This window comes from Neophocaena asiaeorientalis, unplaced genomic scaffold (assembly GCF_003031525.2).
Source record: "Neophocaena asiaeorientalis asiaeorientalis breed wild unplaced genomic scaffold, Neophocaena_asiaeorientalis_V1.1 scaffold255, whole genome shotgun sequence".
Classification (NCBI taxonomy): Eukaryota; Metazoa; Chordata; class Mammalia; order Artiodactyla; family Phocoenidae; genus Neophocaena; species Neophocaena asiaeorientalis.
This window is the reverse complement of record NW_020175398.1, coordinates 1,455,730-1,475,931: the sequence shown is the minus strand read 5'-3', so window position 1 is coordinate 1,475,931 and position 20,202 is coordinate 1,455,730. Positions and strand designations below refer to the sequence as shown.

Sequence of the window (20,202 nt, the reverse complement as noted above, 5' to 3'; positions counted from 1 at the left end):
ACGGGCTCGTGCCCCGGTCTGGGAAGATCCCACATGCCGCGGAGCGGCTAGGTCCGTGAGCCATGGCCACTGAGCCTGCGCGTCTGGAGCCTGTGCTCCACAACGGGAGAGGCCAAAACAGTGAGAGGACCGCGTCCCGGAAAAACAAACAAACAAACAAAAAAACAGGCATTTTCTTTGAATAACATAATGTAAGAATAAGCATACCTACCATTTTTCTGTGCATAGTTTAAAGATGGAATTGAATGCAAAACAGAGGAATCTTTCAATTACATTAGATACTAATGTATCTGGAATTAACAAAATTTAAAATGTAAGAAGTCCATTCATGACCTAATATCCTAAAATGAAATGATAGTTTTTAAAATCTATTTCCAAACTAAAATATGCAACTAATTTAATTAGGAGGCAAGAAAAAGAATATGCTTTCATAGGTATAACTACAGTTGACCCTTGAACAACAGAGGTTTGAACAGTGCAGGTCCACTTATACATGGATTTATTTCAGTAGTAAATACTACAGTACCACAGAGCCGAGGTTGTTTGGATCCACAGATGCGGAACTTCCCATCTATAGGGCTCACTGTAAAGTTATGCCCAGATTTTCAGCTGTGTGGAGGGAAGGTCGGTGCCCCACACCCTCAAGTTTTTCAAGGGTCAACTGTATACATTAATTGAAGGAGGCCATCATAGCAACAGCATTGCTTTTAATTGAATTGCCAATTAATTTGTTCAATGGTTAGTCACATTAATCATGTGTGAATAAAATATTAATTTTACTAATTTTCAGTTTACTAACTGACTCAGTTTTCTTAATCAACTCTTTTTATGAAATGTTGAGATAGTTTACTCTGCATTTCCCAACTTTACCCAATTAGAGGTACCCCTTTTATAAAAAAAATGAATTACAATTCCCTCATGATAGTAGTTATACCAGTGGATGATATATATGTAAAAGCCACTATGATAAAGACTGTTTTAAAATAAATTTGTACTTTATTAATCTAAGTACCAATAATGCACTTGAAAAGAACTATATTGTTCTTGTAGACATATTATTTAATCAAAAGATGACACTTGGTCTATATATGGTTTCCCTGGACCCTTTGTAATAACTTCTCCACCCCTAGTCCCTACACCATCAGGTCTGGGGTTTACAAGTTTGGAATTACTCTGGTCTAGTATCTATCAAAAAGGGCAGTGAATTATTCAAAGGCAGAATCCACACTTAACTCATATTTTCATACCTGACAGCGCCTTAGAGCAGGCAATCAAAGAAGAAATCCTGAATAAACATGTCCATTGAAGAGGGACAATCAATTATATATTTTTATCCTAAGGTATTTTCAGGAGAAAGAATTCATTAAGTAAGGAGATAGAGGAATGCTGTTCCAACTAGAAAATAACATAGAAGAGAAAGTAATAATAAAAAGCACCTGTATTCCAGAGATGATTACATTGCTGGGATAAACCCCTTAGGTAATTTGGATGCCTGGATGTAAAGCATGGTTTTTAAACATCATAAAACATTTGACTGCAACGTATCTTGTGGTAAACTTCCTTGAATTTTTGCAACCTTACAATTTCAGGAAAGATATAATCTTGCTAAAAAATCACAGATGATCAAACTACCTGATTATTATAAGCTTTAAAGCTATAGTTTCTAAATTCAAAAGCAAAGTTCAGTCTGTGAATTTTTTAATGAAACAAACTCAAGACCCTGGAGTCAAAAAAAAACCCAAACAAATAAAAGAGAAAAAGGCAAACAAAACAAAACAAAACTTTTAGACATTATGGGATTGAGTTAACAGCTTTTTCAGATCTTAGATGCCTGCTATTTTGTGAGCCAAACCCAAGAATTCAACTGTTATGTGATTAATGCCAGGATGCTCATTTTAAGACACTATTAAAAATTTTAGTTTTTGCCCAGTGGGAAAAGTTTAAGTGTTCTAATACAGCCATTTCATTTTTTTCTATAAGCCCAGACTACATCTGAAAATTGGTTTTGCTCCTGTAATGTTAGTAGCTCCCCAAACTTGCTGCTTTTCATATGGACAAATTAAGCACTCAGACACACAAGTTCAGGTAGCATGAAAAAAAAAAAAAAAAAAAAAGGAAAGAAAGCAAAACAAAACTATCCCTTAAAAAAAATCCTTTCTGTTGTTGTTTTCAAAATAGAGTTTCCTGCCAGAATAGATATTCCCTTAAGAAGAAACTGATACATAAAGTGTCATTAATGCCATTTCAAAATATCTCCTGGGCCAACCTTGCAATTTACTGATGCAAATGTTTTGGCTCCAGCTCGGAGAGGAGATGAGAAGTAGTTTCCCCAACTATCGGGCTGTATCTACAGTCTACTAGCAGGACAGAGTGGCCCTGTGTCATTATTTGTCAAGCCCATCTATGGAAAGGTGCCTGCCGCCTCCGATTGTCAAGTCCAAAGGCATGCTCTAGCAGGTCCTGCCAAGGCTGGCTCCCTGACAGTGCCTGTTCATTTTCCTGTCATGGCATGCCACGGCGCTTGTACCACTGGGGTTGGACTGCACAGTGTTATCAGCGGGAGCCAAAGCCTTTTCTTGTTGCTGGTAATAATGAGATGCACAAAGGAATGGCAGGGAGAAAGGTGGCAGAGAGGCATATCCAGTGGAAGAAAATTAAGAAAAGCTTTGCACTACTGAAACAGTCTGAGATAAGACCTCCTAAACTTGCTTTTCTCTACCCTCAGAAATTTTCATATATGCATTTAAAGAAAAGGAGAAGTTGGGAAAGCTTTAAGTTCTGAAATGATTCCTCTTTGAAAAAGGTAGTATATGGATATTTTCTATTCAGTTGTAGATAGAAGGGGAATAGCATAAGATTTCCAGGTGCTGTTAGGATTGCTGTGTGAGATCTGAGGCTGGTTGGAGAGTCCCCCTGCCCCTTTTGGGGACCCCTATCGTCATCTTGGCAAAGACTGACTAGATACAAGAAAAATGCTCAGTCCTGGTGTCCGTCCTTCTGTTCCCCACCACTCAAATCCCCAATATGTCTATCCAAACAATTTCTAAGAACCTTATGAAAGATACATTTTTTGCATATCTTTTATGTTGTTAGGACTCACGCATCAGTGAAGCAAAAATCCCAGGAATGGCAACACATTGAGTTCTTTATCAGCCAACCCCTGGATATGGGTATGTTTAAATGAATAGTTGCTTTGACAAGTCATCAAAAACAAAGCACTTTGGGAATGAAGAATAAGACAGGTTTCCAAGAGGGAAGAGAGAGTGGAATGGTGGTACCAGAGGGGATGGCGAGGTTTGAGGGGGTGGGGAAGGAGCTGCAATGAAAACTGGAAACATCAAAGGCAAATTCCCTTCTATCTAGACTTACTGAGAACTATATAGATTCTGGAAAGAGGATATCTGGATTTTAATTATACCTCTTCCAAGTTACCTACCTCTCAGTGCCTTACTTTTCTCAAAGGAAGGCTCAGAATAGTGATGCCTATCTTATAAAACTTTGGTGTGAATTAAACCAAATAGCAGAAAGTCAGACAAATTATAGATACTGAGCACGTGTTCACTCATTTTTCCCATCTCCTTTGCCCTGCCCTCCATGATTTCAAAGTTGGCTTTTCCATCATCCATCAGATCTACAGATTCAACTATGCTGTTCTCAGACAAGCTTTAAACACAAGCCCCCAGTGGGAAATTCATTGTCAGTTTCTTGGTGAAAGGAAAGACTGCAACTAGAGAAAAGTTTCTAAATACACTAAGCCTCCTGCAGAAATCCCTTCCACACTGTTGCAGTCAGAGGCCCTGTCTCTCTGGATCCCACCAGCTGTGCTGCAACCCCTCCCTCTCAGACCCCAGTAAGTCCTGGTCAAGGCTAGGGCACACCTGAGCTGTCAGGTGTGAGTCCCATATGCCTGTGGGTAGAGTCAACACCTGGTCAATTTGAATTTTCAAGCGTCACTTGGTTATTTTAATGCCTCGCAATCCTCCCCCATGCCTCCCATAGAGACTTTTCCAGGTGAATTGGGTCAAGTGTGTTTAGTCAAATGTGTTTGGAAAAAGGCCCATTAGCTGGCGGTAGCCAAATTTGAAACAGCATTGATGAGCCCCGTTAAAGGTCAAATTGATTACATGGTTACTCAAATGTGCCAACATCCTTCAGTCTGGCTTCATTTACAAAGAAGAAAGTTACAATTTCCAGTGATGACTAGTTACTTTCTCTCACTTCTTTCCACAACCTCATGGTCAAGTGCTCAAAGCCTCAATAGCTCCCAAGTACCTTCTAATGGGCTCATTCTGTGGCTAACATTTCTTCCCAGCTTATCACAAACCTGGGTAACTTCACTTATTGAGGGAAAAAACCTTAACGCAGCCAAATTGGGATAACTCATTGTTTTTTTGATTTTTAAACATAACCAGTCTCATAACCCATACCCTTTTTTAGATGGATGTCAAATGCATCAAAGGCCATCCTATTTTAAAAACTCCAGGAAGTAAAAAGGAGGCTAACTCTACTTAAATAATCTGTTCAGGTTTCTAATATCTTGATCAGAAATTTGTGTTTTCTCCCCAAATGCTTTGGCTCAGTGTCTTGAAATAATGTGCACAGCAGAGAAGAATTTTCAAGAGGGTGTTACAATTACAGTTGCAGAGATGATTGACAGCTCAAAGGGCCAAGGAGAGCACTTGAAACACAGACCCATGACATTTGAAACATATTCCTCATCTCATCTTGTTCTCTTCCTTCGGCTGCCTTGTAAGGGGCCCGTTTGTGATTACCTGAGACAGAAAGGAAGTCATCCACTGAGGTGATGTCATCCACAGCCTCTGTCAGCACTCGGACCTGCTTTTCCCACTGGTCTTTGAAGACATCCATATTGTCCTGAGCAACTTTGCTCTGTGGCCGGGCAGCCAGTGTGAGAGCAGCATTGATGACCTATTTGTTAGAAACAATCCAGGGACATATTGACCACACTCTTTGAAAGAGGAACAAGCAGGTCAAAGATCATGTTGAAATCCTGGACCCTGCAGCTTCCACAGATAAGTGGGTTCCCAGTGTTTGGAAGGACAATCAAAACATGAAACTTAAAGTAGGTTATCAACTACTAATAATTTTTGTTTGCTTTTCTTCTTTTTGTAAGATATAGGTTTCAAAAAGTGCTTACTGGACAAAGCCTACTTAGCACAGATGTGGCAGAAATAGAAGTTTTGTTCTACATGCGCAAGCATACAATTTAGTGGTTGAGACACTAAAGGTAAATAGATACGGAGCATTGAAATAACAGTCCAAGACAAATAGAAGAAAGTCAATAGGAGTGGAAAAGAGAATAATCGCCACAATAATTCTGAAGAGACTGGAATAGTTTGAAGTTCTTTTTGAGAAAGGCAGAACCTGAAATGGCCCATGAATGTTGGGTAGCACTTTCCAGTGAGAGGAAAGAGGGCAAGGCAAGGAAATGAGTGACATGAGGGCTGGAGCGTAGAAGATCTGAAATATCAGGCTTTGGAAACAAAGTAAATGAGGCTTACCTGGGGACACAGGCTGTCAATCTGGGTGGCTGCCATCCGAACTAATTTCACCCCTTCTTCATTGTTGGAGATGGAACAGGCCAAATTGGCAACCTGTATTGAAGAGGATTTGAATGAAAATGATGTTGGGACCAAGGGAAAATACACTGTTGCATGACCTTGTACCTTCCCTGGAGAGCGCCACATCCAGGAGAATCCTTTCAGAAATGAGATGAAGGGACCCTTCTGTATTAAACCAAATATTACTAAGTCTTCTGTCTGTAGGCATTTCTATCAGAAAAGCAAGGTGTTAATAACAAATCATTGCTTCAAGATTCTTGAGCACACACAATAATGTATTTTAACTGGGTTCTTCTGAACTCTTTCCCCCTCCATCTACACTCTCACTTGAACTCCCTAAGACTCATTATTGAATGCAAAACATTGTGATTTTGGCCACATCAGTACTAAAGTCTGACCAGTGAGAGAGATGCCATAGGCAATGCTTTTGATTTTAAAGAGACCCATAGTAAACTGAAAATTAGTGTCTGTTACCCCAAAGAACCCAAGATCTTCCTGTCATAGTCTCTCAGGAAGATGTCAGTCCACCAGTAGTCAACTCAATGCTTTCAGGGGCCAAGCAGTTCTGAAAAGTGTGTAGAAAAGCCTGGTGTAATCCAGTAGGCAGTGGGGGGGAGTGTGCAGCCAATGAGGACGTGCAAGTCCACTATAAAGGTATTCAAATTTGATTTTTAAAACATATTATACCAGCCAAAACAGCTGAACTGAATTCAAGTTCCCAGGTCAAGCATTTCAATGTTATTCCTTCTCTTCAAGGAGTGAGAATTGGTAATACAAGGCCAGCCTAATTGGCCAAGGTCAACAGCACACAAAGTTATAATCAAAACACTGATCAGTCCCACCAAGCTGATGTCAAGAGGACAGGAGGATGGGGTTTAGAAAGGGCAAAGGAGAAGAGAAGGGCTTCCAGGGCTAGGAGCAGTAAGGCAAGTAGAGTACATGATTAGAAGAGAGAATCCCTAGGAGCCCTGTGGCCACCTGACTTTTTGTATCACTTTTTTGTTCACTTCTGCTCTCCAAAACAAGACTGCCTCCCTACTATGCCTTAATGCTCTGGGAGATTCAAATGCACTGCATATGTGTATAGTTCCTCATGTGAAAGAAACCTTAGTGTGGAACAGAGAGAGCAGCACAGAGCTGGAGATGAGGAGGCTCAACCACTAACCCATTCTGTAAGTCATGTCACATTTGTGATAAGGATTGTTTCCTTATCAGCAAAAGGAGATGGATAGATGGTGATACTAGGGATACTTTCAAAGATGACCTCAATAAATCATTAGTGCAAAGAATCCCATTTTGAAGCTTTTAAGAAAGAACATATTAAGTCTATTACAGTGAGAATATATACTATGAGAAACCACAGATTTAATTCCAAAAGTTATCATGTAGTTTCTTATATTTTATAGTTTACCTTTGATTCTTCAGATAATTTTCACTATGTAACTTAGTTTTCAAAGAGAAAGACAAACATGCCTTTTTATACCCATTCATAGGATACTAAATGCCCAGGGGTATGAGGAGGCTCCTTGGAGGGAGAGCAAGAACACAGGTTCTCAATTTCAATATTGTCTCCACTCTGCTTTTTTATTAATCTTTGTTATATTTGTATTCTACTGTATTTTATATTCCAAACACCTGAATAAGTATGTGACATAGAATTGGTGCTCAATACATGTTTAATGAATTAAAGAGTAACCTTTTAATAGCTTTTGAAAATTGCATATAGTGATTTGGAATACATAATAAGTTAAAGATACTCTTAAAGTTGCTAGTCCTGTAATTTGGCTGGACAAATTTTCACATTACCTTCTAGCAGATGTTTACTAACGTCATGGAGCTAAACAATAGTTCTTACATTCTAGTCCATTGTTTGAGTCCAGAATGCAGTGGCCCCTGTCCATGGTGGCGTGTGAAATCAGGATGGTGTGATGAATTTTTGAGAAAGATATATGTATTTAATTTAAAATTCTGTCTTTTAATCTTAAATTCTTCCCATTTCTGCTGTTGAAAACCTTTTATTTTATGAAATGATGATTTCAGATGATGGTTTTGTTTGCTTTTTATCATCCTTGCTTGGTATGTGACAGAGACTTGAGGTCGCACTTTTCCATTGCAGTGAATAACTGCTAAAGAGTTTGGCATATGACTCTATATAAGGACAACAACATGAAAACTTTAAAATGCTCCAGGAATCAGATCTTGGGTAATATTTGCTTGCATCTTTGTAAGATGAAAAGTAAGAAAATACCAGCACTCTCAATGAGATAAAGGCTCTAGACCAAGTATTAAATGGCTGTTGACATAAAAATATTTATAAATAAGAAAAAGAAAGAGAACCATATATTATGTATCTTTTGATAGAACGACAGAACACTACCTATGAAACGTTCTTGCCAAAAGCAACAACAACAACAAAAACAACAAAACATGAAAATGATCAGCCTTAGGATCGATTCTCAATTTACAGAAATCGAAGAGACAGACATGTAAAATAAAACCACATGGATGCCATCATGAAAATCCTGATGGTGATAACTAGTAGAAAAAAGTCAGACCTTTATAGATCCTGAACAGACAAATAAACCATTATATAAATATCCATAAATATTTAAATGAATTTTTATATATATGTACATTGTAAAACAATGAAAGAAATTTAAAATTCACTAAATATTTGATGATATTAAGGGGTTAATGTTTAAAATACCCTAGTAATAATTCAGTTATTTTATTTAAAGTGTCTATAGCTTTTATATATGTTTTTTTATGTAATGTTTTAAAATACCTTAGTAATACTTCAGTTAAGTGTCCATAGCCATACACACACACACACACACACACACACACACACACACACACACACACACATATATATATCGAGATGCTTATGGATGAAATTATATGTTTGGGATTTGCTTCACAGTTATTTAGGGTAGGGGAAATGGGTGGAGGTATAGAAAAAATGACTGGCTATTAGTTCAGAATGGTCGAAGCTGTGTGATACTGTATGATGGTTCATTATACAGGCTCTACTTTAAGATATGCTTGAAATTTTCCATAATAAAAGTGTTTTTTTTTAATGCAGTAACTACAATCTATTATATCACCAGCTCTGATAAAATACTTTCTTGCACTTGTATGAGTCTCAAGGGAGCCTAGTATAAGTCAGGGAGAAGCCTGAGTATGGTTTAGAGGTAAGGCTTGCAGACAGCAGAAGAGTGTCAGCCTAAGTACAGAAGGGAATACTGTAATGGCTTGTATAAGACACAGAGGTGGCTCTCCAGACCACACAGTCTCCTGCACATGCTGGTGGCAGGTCCCCAGGCAGGTCCCTGGGAATGATGGGGCTGAGAAGAACTGGGCTCTTGTGTGAGGGAGATGCCAACCAGTAACTTCCACATTGTGATAAAAAACAAACAACCAAAATTTTTTTTGTATCCTTTGAAATGTTTCTTCATCCTTTGTTTAATAAACTCTATTATGGCTCAGATCTAGTGTGGGCACTTCATTGCGCAACAGAATCAGAGTAGGGGAATAGTGCTAGCAACACTTAGCAAAAATAAAGAAGTGACAACTCCCAATAGTTCTTCAATTACTTATTCTCTTTAATTTACTGATTTATAAATCCTAAAGCCTGGCAACCTCCACTCTGAAATGTACTCCTGCTGTTTAAGTCTACTTAAAATCAGAATTTCATTTACCTTGTGTTATATTCTACAACATTCTGAAAATATTTCCAACACGATGCTAAGGATTTCACTATCTCCAAAGGCAAGCTTCTGTATTTTAAACTGGTCATGGACACAATCCAAATTCCTATCTTCCTTGTTTTCCTTTGGCTTGCCTTTGTGTTTCTCACTGGACTCATTGACGTCATGGTGACTCTGAACATGGTTTTATATATTGTGATTTTGAGAACTCTGGCAGCAAACACTAAGTTTCAGTCTTGAGGCAGCTCCTAATCAAAAATGCAGCTTGAAATGCCAGTGAATATTTCAACACCAGTACAAGGCTACTGCACACAGTAGGTACTTACTGATTGATTTCAACTACCTGTTCTTTAACTACAGCTCTTATGTTATGATATCAGAAACTCTTTGGTGAAATAAAATGTCCTATGTTTCAAATCACAATATTTTCTCCTTTTAAAAAAAAATTTGGCATGATAGTCTTCCTAAGGGGGGGGAGGAGGGGAAGAGAATAGGAGAATAGAATCATGAGACATTAGAAAAAAATTAATTGGAGTAAAAAAATGAACAATATACCATTAATAGATCAGTGTTATGAGACTGCAAACCAAAATTGAGTGATATGATTATATTTACTAGAATTTTGAAACCTGCTTGAATCAACTAAATAGGTAACATTTACAGGCTGGGGCTGGCCTCTGCTTTCTCCACTCTTGAATTGTTTACAACTTAGCTCAGGCAACAAGAGTCAATTGCCTTCCTGGGGGCTCAAAAAACAATAAAGTCTATCATTAACTATTAAATGTTGGGCTATTTAGATTGATTTATGATTTCTGAAAGTGACTAGGCCATGAGTAAATGTGGCATAGCTCCTTGGTGAGCTAATTGCACTAAATTTCCCAAGACTCTCTCAGGAAAGGGAACCCTCCTCCATGACTTCTGAGAGCATAATGGATTTGGGGAAGTAAAAGCTAAAAAGACTGGGCCAAGTCTTCTATCCTTGACTTAGGTGCCTTAAAAACTGGTTATCTTGGGGGAAAGAAGGAAGCTTAGCAGCCTTAGCTAAGTTGTATGCTGCTGACTATAAGAGCTTTAAGGGTTCAAAAAAGAAATGATCAGTACTCCTGGCTGGGAATCAAGTAAACACATCATGAAGAGGTAAGATATCCATCTTATAATGCTTTTCTGATTGCCTGATTAGAGCAATTTTCTGGATGCTCAAAGACTATGATATTTTTTACTCTTCTGGAGGCACACTGGGTAAATAGATAAATCAAACAATAATATCATTAGCAGTTTTAGAAAGACAATAAACTATCAGGGAGAGCTGATGCTGATTCTCCTAAGAAAGGAACTTGCTCCTTAAACCGAATCTGTATGATTGGCATCCATTCCTGAACACTTTAATCATCACCTTAGCTGACCAAGAACAGATAAGAGATATTCCAGGGACACTGATGGCAGAGATAAAAGTGACAAAATCAAGAATGTGTGGAGTCCTCATAAAAATACATTGTAATTTTTAAAAATGCAAGATGTTTTCAATCAAACACATGTACCAAAAAACACCCACAGCTCGAAGTTCCTCATGAACAGAACACTGTAGCTATCAAATTTGTTTTTTGTTCCTTGCTGTTGACCTATTTTATTTTGGTTTTTATTATTTTTTATTTTTTAAAAAAAATTATTGGAGTATAGTTGATTTAAAATGTGTTTAGGTAGATAGCTAGGGGGAAGCAGCCGCAAGGCACAGGGATATTAGCTCGGTGCTTTGTGACAGCCTGGAGGGATGGGATAGGGAGAGTGGGAGGGAGGGAGACGCAAGAGGGAAGACATATGGGAACATATGTATATGTATAACTGATTCACTTTGTTATAAAGCAGAAACTAACACACCATTGTAAAGCAATTATACCCCAATAAAGATGTTTTTTTTAAAAAAAAAAGAAATTAAAGATGATACAAATGGATGGAAAGATATACCGTTTTCTTGGATTGGAAAAAACAACATTGTGAAAATGACTATATGACCCAAAGCAATCTACAGATTCAATGCAATCCCTATCAAACTATCAATGGCATTTTTCACAGAACTTGAACAAAAAAATTTCACAATTTGTATGGAAACACAAAAGACCCTGAATAGCCAAAACAATCTTGAAAAAGAAAAACAGAGCTGGAGTATTCAGGCTCCTGAACTTCAGAATATACTACAAAGCTACAGTAATCAAGAAACTATTGTACTGGCACAAAAACAGAAACATAGATCAATGGAACAGGATAGAAAGCCCATAGATAAACCCACACACATATGGTCACCTTATCTTTGATAAAGGAAGCAAGAGTATACAAGGGAGAAAAGACAGCCTCTTCAATAGGTGTGCTGGGAAAATTGTACAGCTTACATGTAAAAGAACGAAATTAGAACACTTCCTAACACCATACACAAAAATAAACTCAAAATGGATTAAAGACCTAAATGTAAGGCCAGACATAATAAAACTCTTAGAGGAAAACAGGAAGAACACTCTATGACATAAATCACAGCAAGATCCTTTTTGACTCACTTCCTAGAGAAATGGAAAGAAAAATAAACAAATGCGACCTATGAAACTTAAAAGCTTTTGCACAGCAGAGGAAACCATAAAAAAGACAAAGAGACAACACGCAGAATGGAAGAAAATATTTGCAAATAAGACAACTGACAAAGGATTGATTTCATGGGAGATCAGCTTCGTGCTTTGCAACCACCTAGAGGGGTGGGATAAGGAGGGCGGGAGGGAGATGCAAGAGGGAGGGGATATGGGAATATACGTATGCATATAGCTGATTCACTTTTTTATACAGCAGAAACTAACACAATATTGTAAAGCAATTATACTCCAATAAAAGTGTTAAAAAAAACGCAATGAGATATCACCTCAAAAAAAAAAAAAATGTTGTGTTACTTTCTGCTGTATAGCAAAGTGAATCAGCCATACATACACATATATCCACTCTTTTAAAATTCTTTTCCCATATAGGTCATTACGGAGTATTGAGAAGGGTTCCCTTTGATACACAGTAGGTCCTTGTTGGTTATCTATTTTATATATAGCAGTGTATATATGTTAATCCCAAACTCCTAATTTATCTCCCCACCTCCAGCTTTCCCCTTGGTAACCGTAAGTTTGTTTTCTATGTCTGTGCGTCTGTTTCTGTTTTGTAAGTAAGTTCATTTGTATCATTTCTTAGATTCCACATATAATTGATATTTTATGATATCTGTCTTTAAGAAAAATTTGGTTTTGTGTGGACATCACAGACAGAAAGTAGCTCTGTCTCAGTAATGCCATAGTCTTGTTTGAACACTTATAAGAATAGCCAAAAATACCTGGAAGGCTGCTCCTTAATTAGACATTAAAAATCTCAGCTATAGTATTTAGGCATTTAACTCCAAAGTGATATGAGGTACATCAGAAAGACAAGAATGTTTTCTTCTTTTCTGGTCCTGGAAATCAAATTACATTCTTAAATATTTGCGGCTTTCTTCAGTTCCAGACACCAGCACATATTCAGTGCATTCAACCCCCACTTTATCATTTCACTAATTTTTACAGCTTCAGGTATCATATGGGTGTTTTAAGAAGAGCACACTATTGAAATAAAGCAGAATAGCAATTCAGAGATTTATAAAGCACTTGCTTCTCATGTTAATATTTCATTATCATCATAAATTTGAGGATAAAATGAACTTATTTACTATTAAAAGGGAATTTATGGAATTTTCAATCACCACAGTCACAAGATCATATGAAACCATAAGGACAAGAGACGATGCCGTGAATTCCGGGCAAATGTTATTCTCTATGATGATCATAGCAATGAAGAGAGCTATGGTCTCAATCTGAAGATTTATTCAGTTACCTGCACTGATACAATTAGGACACAAAATGATGTTAACATATACATGCCTATCTGATACAGAATTTCAAGGTTTCTACAAAACATACCTCCTATATTACAGATGGAGAATTCTTTAATTCAGTAAGAGACAAAGCAATACACTTCCCTGAACTCTGAGAGGCGAAACAGAAGCAGCCGACGTTATGCCAAAGGAATTCAACCTTAAGAAGACAAAGAACTTCCACAGAGATGGACATAGGAGTAGATTTAGTGACCACCTTCACAGCTTGATTGGAGCAGAGCCCGAAAGGTCTGGCTGCCCCCAAAAATGTTTGCAACAGTGTCTCTCTTTCACTCTGAGATATTATGAAATCCTTTTAAAATGTAGCTACTTATGGTGATAATAAAATGAGCTAATGTTTGTTAAAAAAAAAAAAAATGTAGCTGCCTCAGACCAAGATGAATTTATCAACCTGATTACCAGTAACTGAGGCTCTGACGGACTGAAGAGGCTTAGACAACAGGGATAATTTGATCAGGGAAGGATGGCTTAATAGAAGTTGGCAGCTGGGGCAGCATGAAGATGCAGAAGGAGAGGAAAAAATGAGAAACGCTTTTTCTTGCTTTTGTTTTAGAGGACCTCACTGAAGCATCTGACATTCTTGATTATTCTATATGTTTTAATGTTTAAAAATCATATGATGGTCAAGAGGCTGGGCTCTGGAGGCAAGCAGCCTGGGGTTTACATCTTGCCAGCCAAGAAAGGTGCTTTGCCTCTGTGAGCCTCAATTTTTTCAACGATAACACAAACTGGTACTCACAGGTATAGAGAACAAACTAGTGGTTACCAGTGGGGAGAGGGAAGAGGAAGCAGAGCAAGATAGGGGTGGGGGAGTAAGAGGTACACATTATTAGGTATAAAATAAGCTACAAGGATATATTGTATAACACAGGAAATATAGCCAGTATTTTATAATAACTATAAATGAAGTATAACTTTTGAAAATTGTGAATCACTATATTGTACACCTGTAACTTATATAATATTGTATAGTAACTATATTTCAATTAAAAATTCTTCTGTTTTGTAAATAATTTTATTTGTATCATTTTTAGAGTCTGCATATAAGCAGTAGCATATGATATTTGTCTTTCTCTGTCTGACTTACTTCACTTAGTATGAGAAACAGACTCATGGACTTAGAGAATGAGTTTATGGTTACCGGGGGAATGGTGTGGAGGGATAGACTGGGAGTTTGGGATTAACATGGACACACTGTTATATTTAAAATAGATAACCAACAATGACCTACTATAAAAAAAAATGCTGATAGAAACAAACAAACAAACATACTGGTGATAAGGTTGAAATGAAAATGGTTACAGTTATTAACCCAGTACCCAGCAAGGATTTGAGAGATATTATTTTCATACTGTGCATTTTATTTAAAGGTCACTATCAAATAAATACTTTAATAATATCAATCACTGATGCATTCAGCCATTCAAATATTGAGTACCTTAGATGTACCATATAGTGAAGATACAGAGGAGATCAAGTTAAGCATGATTTATATTCCTTAGAGAAGCTTATATTTAAATCAGACAAGTAAATGCATTTTTATAGTTCACATCATGAAGATTACTACAAAGGAAATAAAATGGAGGCAGTGACAGAGAATAAAGGGAGGTCAATTTTATGTGTGATTATTGCATCCTTCAGTTACAATTTTTATAAAGTTACAATCTCAGTATGTACCCTTTCGTTACTGCTTAATCTCTTATATTACAAATATTTCCAGTGTCTGTATACTTGTAGTCAATTTTTATAACCGAATAAAATTACCAAATGTTTTCGCTTTATTATTTGGCAAGTCAATTCCCTGTTGCCAGACAGTTAAAGGACTCTCCAATGTTTGCTGTTACTAAAAACAGAGTAACATACATCTTTAGGCATCCAGTTTTCGCTTCTGTCAGAAGTGGACTTTCTGGGTTAGGGAAAATGTTACGGCGCTTGTTTACATATGGCCATGTGCTTGCTGAAAGGTCCCCAGCAAGGCATGATTTATTAACTCTCCAGTGTCACCAGCATTAGCTCTACACTCCTGGACACTGTTTCTCCTTGCCTTCTCGGACACCTCCTCATCTGAATGCCTTTCCAGCCTTCATTCTACAAACCACAAGTATAAGTCGGGATTGCTTAAAAAGTCACTTCATTTTCCCAGCTAGACTGTGAATTCTTGCAGGACAGAGGCCTTCACTACACCTAGTACATAGCTGGGATCACGGGTACTCAATTCTAATTTTTTGAATTTATTAAATCCCACAAATTGCCTTTATGCAGTATAAAGTAGAACACCATTCAACTTGTCATAAACTAGTCATACAAACTAGGAGAGCCCCAAGTTCTACAATCTGGAGTTGCAAGCAAGTATATGTCCTCCATGCCATCCTTTCCACAGTTTATCATCAAATCAGCTTTCAGAAGCTAAGACCAAATGAAACCTATACATCTTGCCACATGGCGCTGGGGAACAGTTTCTTCTTAATCCCACCAGTCTTTGTACCCTTGCTGGCACTTACACACCTGTGAGGACACAAATCTGCATTCCTAGGGCTCCTCAGGGATGCTGAGCAGCCTGTGTTCTCAGGTACACACACACCACTAGCCAATAACTGTTCGCATGCCTCTGCCCAAATTAAAGTGATCAGTCTGCCCCGGTGACTCTAATGAAGGTAATCGCCAGTTCACATTCATGAACAAATTGATGTGCCTGCTTTGTAACTGAATCACTCAGCATAAATCTATACCCTTCACATATAAAAACCTCAGTGGCTTAAAATAATGCAATAAAGCATCACCTAATGCCTTCTTGATGCCTGTTCATCAATAATGTGGTCGTGTGAAAAGGATAGGAGGGACTTAGCATGTGTTATCTAAAATCATGCAATGAATGTAATTCCCTTTTCATTACTATAGACCTTCTGGGATTTTGTTTCCTCCAACCATTTACTGAGAAATTAAGTTAGTACTCTCCACTACTATTTGGTCTCTCAGAGTCTCATGTAAGTAAATAAAATCTTAACGTATTTCCATATAAAACATGTTGACCTTCATATATGTGAGATGAATCCCCCGCTGCCTATGAATGGAGCCAGAGCTTCAGGTTCTGGCTCTAGCAGTGAAGAAGGGATGCACTGAAACACCCAGGGAAGGTTTGAAGAAGATCCAGATAATAAATGAGTACAGCCACTCTGTAGCCTGGTCTTAGACATTTCAAGATGACAAGTGGAGGGGTGGAGTCAAGGCCATAACCACAGTGAGGAGGAAGGACTCTAAGTATCCTAACCAATACTGAACCTGTGACTTCAGCCCTCTTTGCACAGAATTCCAACTTGATGAGGGAAATAGAAATCCCTACTTCCCCCACTTTATACTCCAGGGTTTGTTTTCTTTGGGGGGAGGAGCCTCCACCAATTAAATGCTTAGCAATCAGCCAAGGTTCAGTTCAAGGTCCACAAGTCCATGAAGACGTCCCATTCATACTGGCCAATAAAAATAGATCTCTCTTCTAAACCTTTTCAAGCTTACTACCTGCCTTACTGGTGGCTACTTTCCGCAGACTGTTGTTTAATTCATTACTTGTTGTATGTGCAGATGGATGGATGGGTACATACAGAATTAACTATGCAGATACACATAGATATTGTACATCTTCAATTCAATTTCAACCTCCTTGAGAATAATGGTTGTGTTTTATTCATCCTCGTGGCCCCTCTGGTTCCCTGTACAAGATTTCACACACAACAGGTATGAATGTGGTTCCAGGGCAGCCTCCCTATCCTGGATGTTTTCTTATCTCCTGCCCCTGCCTGCACTTACCTCTATTGAGTCCTATACCCTCTTATCACTGTTAACCCAACAAAGGATGCTAACTGATCACAGTATTCACTAAAGTAGTATTTTCTCCTCCTAGGAAAATATTCTCTAATCTATCCCTCCTAACATAACACCTTAACCCAATTAAGATATTCCCAAGTCTTGAAGAACTTGAAGGAAAAATATACAGTGTAGAAACTTCAGGCTCCCCAGGTAAGCTGTTGGGGAAATATTTAAGGGTAGGGAGTTTTCTGTAAGCTCTGTCATCTTTATCTAAAATTTCTTCTGTCTTTTCTTCCTCTGACCACCTGTTTTTGTAAATAAAGTCTTACTGTAACACATCTCTGCCTATTCACTTATATATTGTCTATGACTGCTTTTGAACTACGAGGGGAGAGTTGAGTATTTATGATAGAGACCACAGGACCCACAAGCCAAGAATATTTACTATCTAGCCCTTTACGAAAAAAAAGATTGCAAAGTCCTAGTTTAGGTGAAAACCTGGGCAGAAAAGAACGGTCAGTTTTATTAGACCTGTCAAATATGCCAAAGCAACTTCATAGCAGGAAATGGGAAAGCTATCATACTGTGGTATTTATGGCACAAGTGCCATCAACAAAATTAAGTAGGTCAGGAAGGGGCACATATCCATAGCCTATAAAAACACATGCACCTCCCAGGTCTATTTAACAGTGTTAAGTTCTGAGACAAAAATAATAATAAAATAAAAGTAAAAGGAGGACAGGAGGTTGGAAAGAGAGGGGAACAGACACCCAGAATGACTTCTAGGATGTTCTCCACTACCCATGCTAAGTTTGCTGGTGAATAGAGTCAAAAGAAGCAAATATGAGTCTGTAATGCCATGTGTCTTACGTCCCAGTATAGCCCATCAATCACCCCTTCCTGAAGCTAGAGGACCACTCTCCACTCTCTGGGCTTCTTTGAACTAACCGAGATGATCAATTTTGCAGTCTCTCATCTACACTTATATTCTCCTTGAATATCAACTTCATCTTTCACTACTTCTCCACCTAACACCTTGCGAGTCTTCACCCTGGGCTTCACCAGTGTGCACAGGTAGCCCAGTCAGGTATATCTAACGGAAGGTACTGGTCCTCCCGGGGGCTCCTTGGCAGAAACCTGTGCTTGGTCACTGCAATGGACCGTTGTCTGGAGGAGAAACCCCAGAAACCGTTTTTACAACTTCAGAGAGCTCCCAGGTAGACTAGAGTAATATGTATGGGGGTGGGGGAGATGATCTGACTCTGACCCTAGGCTACACAAGGAAAAAGACTGAAGAAATGACCTTCAAACCAGCCACATACCCTTATCAGCTCCTTCCCAGCCCTCAAGCATCTATAAAAATTCTTCTTCCTCCCATTTTCATTGCCTCCCGGGATCTTTCTAGGCTCAGTCCCTCAAATCTGCTTGCCCCATTTTACGTGTCTTCCATTACCAGCTCTTCCTTTCTTCAGTTCAGATCTGTTTTTGCATTCTTCCCTACGTTCTCTGGTGAAGCTTCAATTCTCCCCCTAGTGTCCAAGTCCCAGCTTGTTTGGGTGCAGATCAGAGCTCCCCTTTTCCAAGGCTTTCCCCACCCATTCCTTGCCCAAACCAGGTAGCAATCCAGGTCCCTCAGTCATCACAGAGGAGAAGACAGAGAGCTCTCAATGTCAGCTCTACCTCGTGCTCATTCAACAATGTAGACAAAGCCATCCACGTGTAGCAGCATGCTCTGATAGTCTCCAAACCCCTCTTCCCCTTCCATGTGTTTACACTCATCCTTGTTCTACTTTCTTTACCTGCCTTCATACTCTGGTTCCTGATACCTGCTTCAAGTTCTCCTTTGTATAACAACACCTATGAAAACTTTTTCCTGGCTATCCAACATCATCAACCCAGTGGATACACTCTCCTTCAAAAGTGAAAGCATCATAACTGCAGCTATGAGAGCATTTTCTTACCTCTGTCCTGTGTGACACACACACAGCCAAAACCTTTTGATTCCATTGATAACCAAAGCTTTTACAAGTCTCCCCCAAGGTGGACAGTCCCTTGTGGAGTGCCCTGCATCCCCTTCCTTCTATGGGCCACAAGCCCCACCAATACTTGCAAACATACCAGTGTTTTGCTCAGCTTTGAAATCGAACACATTTCTATGATGCCAGATAATAGGGCAGAGCTGTGCCAGAGGGTAAGCAGCAGAGTTATTTCATGTGATCTGGGAACCATCTCTGAAAGGGCCCTGCCACATGGAGTCCCGTGTCTTCCAAGGTGACCTTCAAGAAACCACCTCCACCTTGTTGGGCAACAGATGCTGCCATCACAGTCCAGCACCATGGCCAGGCTTGGACCCCAGATGCATCCTGGTTTCATCTGCACACCCCCGGGAGACCATAGCCACATCTAGATGGAAGGAGCAGCTGTGCTTGCAAAAGTGCATGTCAGCTCCCAGCCAAGGTCATGGTCATAACCAATGCTCGAAGGAATAGGTTGAGCCCCACAATGCCCTTCACGTGTGCCTCAGCTTAGCAACTTTCTACAAGAGAACTGTTTTTGCTGTCATCCTCAGTGGGTCACCTTTTTCCCCAGCTGAATCAGTCATCTGGGTGAATGGCCAGTCAGCCTGACCTTTAATCTGCTATGTAATAAAGACAGCCTTCTGACAAATAGTCCCAGAGAAAAACAAGTCATGAGGGAATTCTATGCATCTTGTTTCTGTTTAGCTGTGTGCTTTCCAGGATAGCTGTTTACCTAACTGTGGCCTTTTGCCTCAAATAGGCTCCACATTTTTTTTCCCCATGGGATCCAGGTTTAGCAAACATACTCATTGTGGAAACACCAATAATATTGTGTGTGTACACATAGAGAAAAGGAGAGAGCTATGAAGATATTTGGGTCTTTTCATCTATGAAAATGCTCTTAGTTAAGTAAGCGATAGTTATGATTATTGTTTTAACATTCCCTGAAGCCTAGGGAAATTTCTAACTTTTGGAGAGCTTAATACCTATATCTCACAGTAGAATATATTATACATATGGATATATAGGTGTACATTTTTTCATTGGCAATATTTAGTGATGAAATATGAGTAACAATCTATGCCCATGGGTCAAATGTAGCCAATGGCTTGTTTTTTTTTTTTTTTTTTTTTTTTTTTGGGGCG

General features: G+C 38.7%; 1 protein-coding gene across 2 annotated transcripts in view; it reads right to left on the bottom strand.

Moving 5' to 3' along the window:
* Positions 1–20,202, bottom strand: part of CTNNA2 (catenin alpha 2) — a 1,017,322-nt gene that overhangs the window by 100,390 nt on the left and 896,730 nt on the right. For both annotated transcript variants that reach the window (XM_024766408.1, XM_024766409.1), the window contains exons 9-10: positions 5,523–5,615; positions 4,773–4,929 (exon numbers count right to left, since the gene is read on the bottom strand). In XM_024766408.1, coding sequence (XP_024622176.1) covers positions 4,773–4,929; positions 5,523–5,615 — 250 coding nt within the window. The remainder of the gene's footprint in view (positions 1–4,772; positions 4,930–5,522; positions 5,616–20,202) is intronic.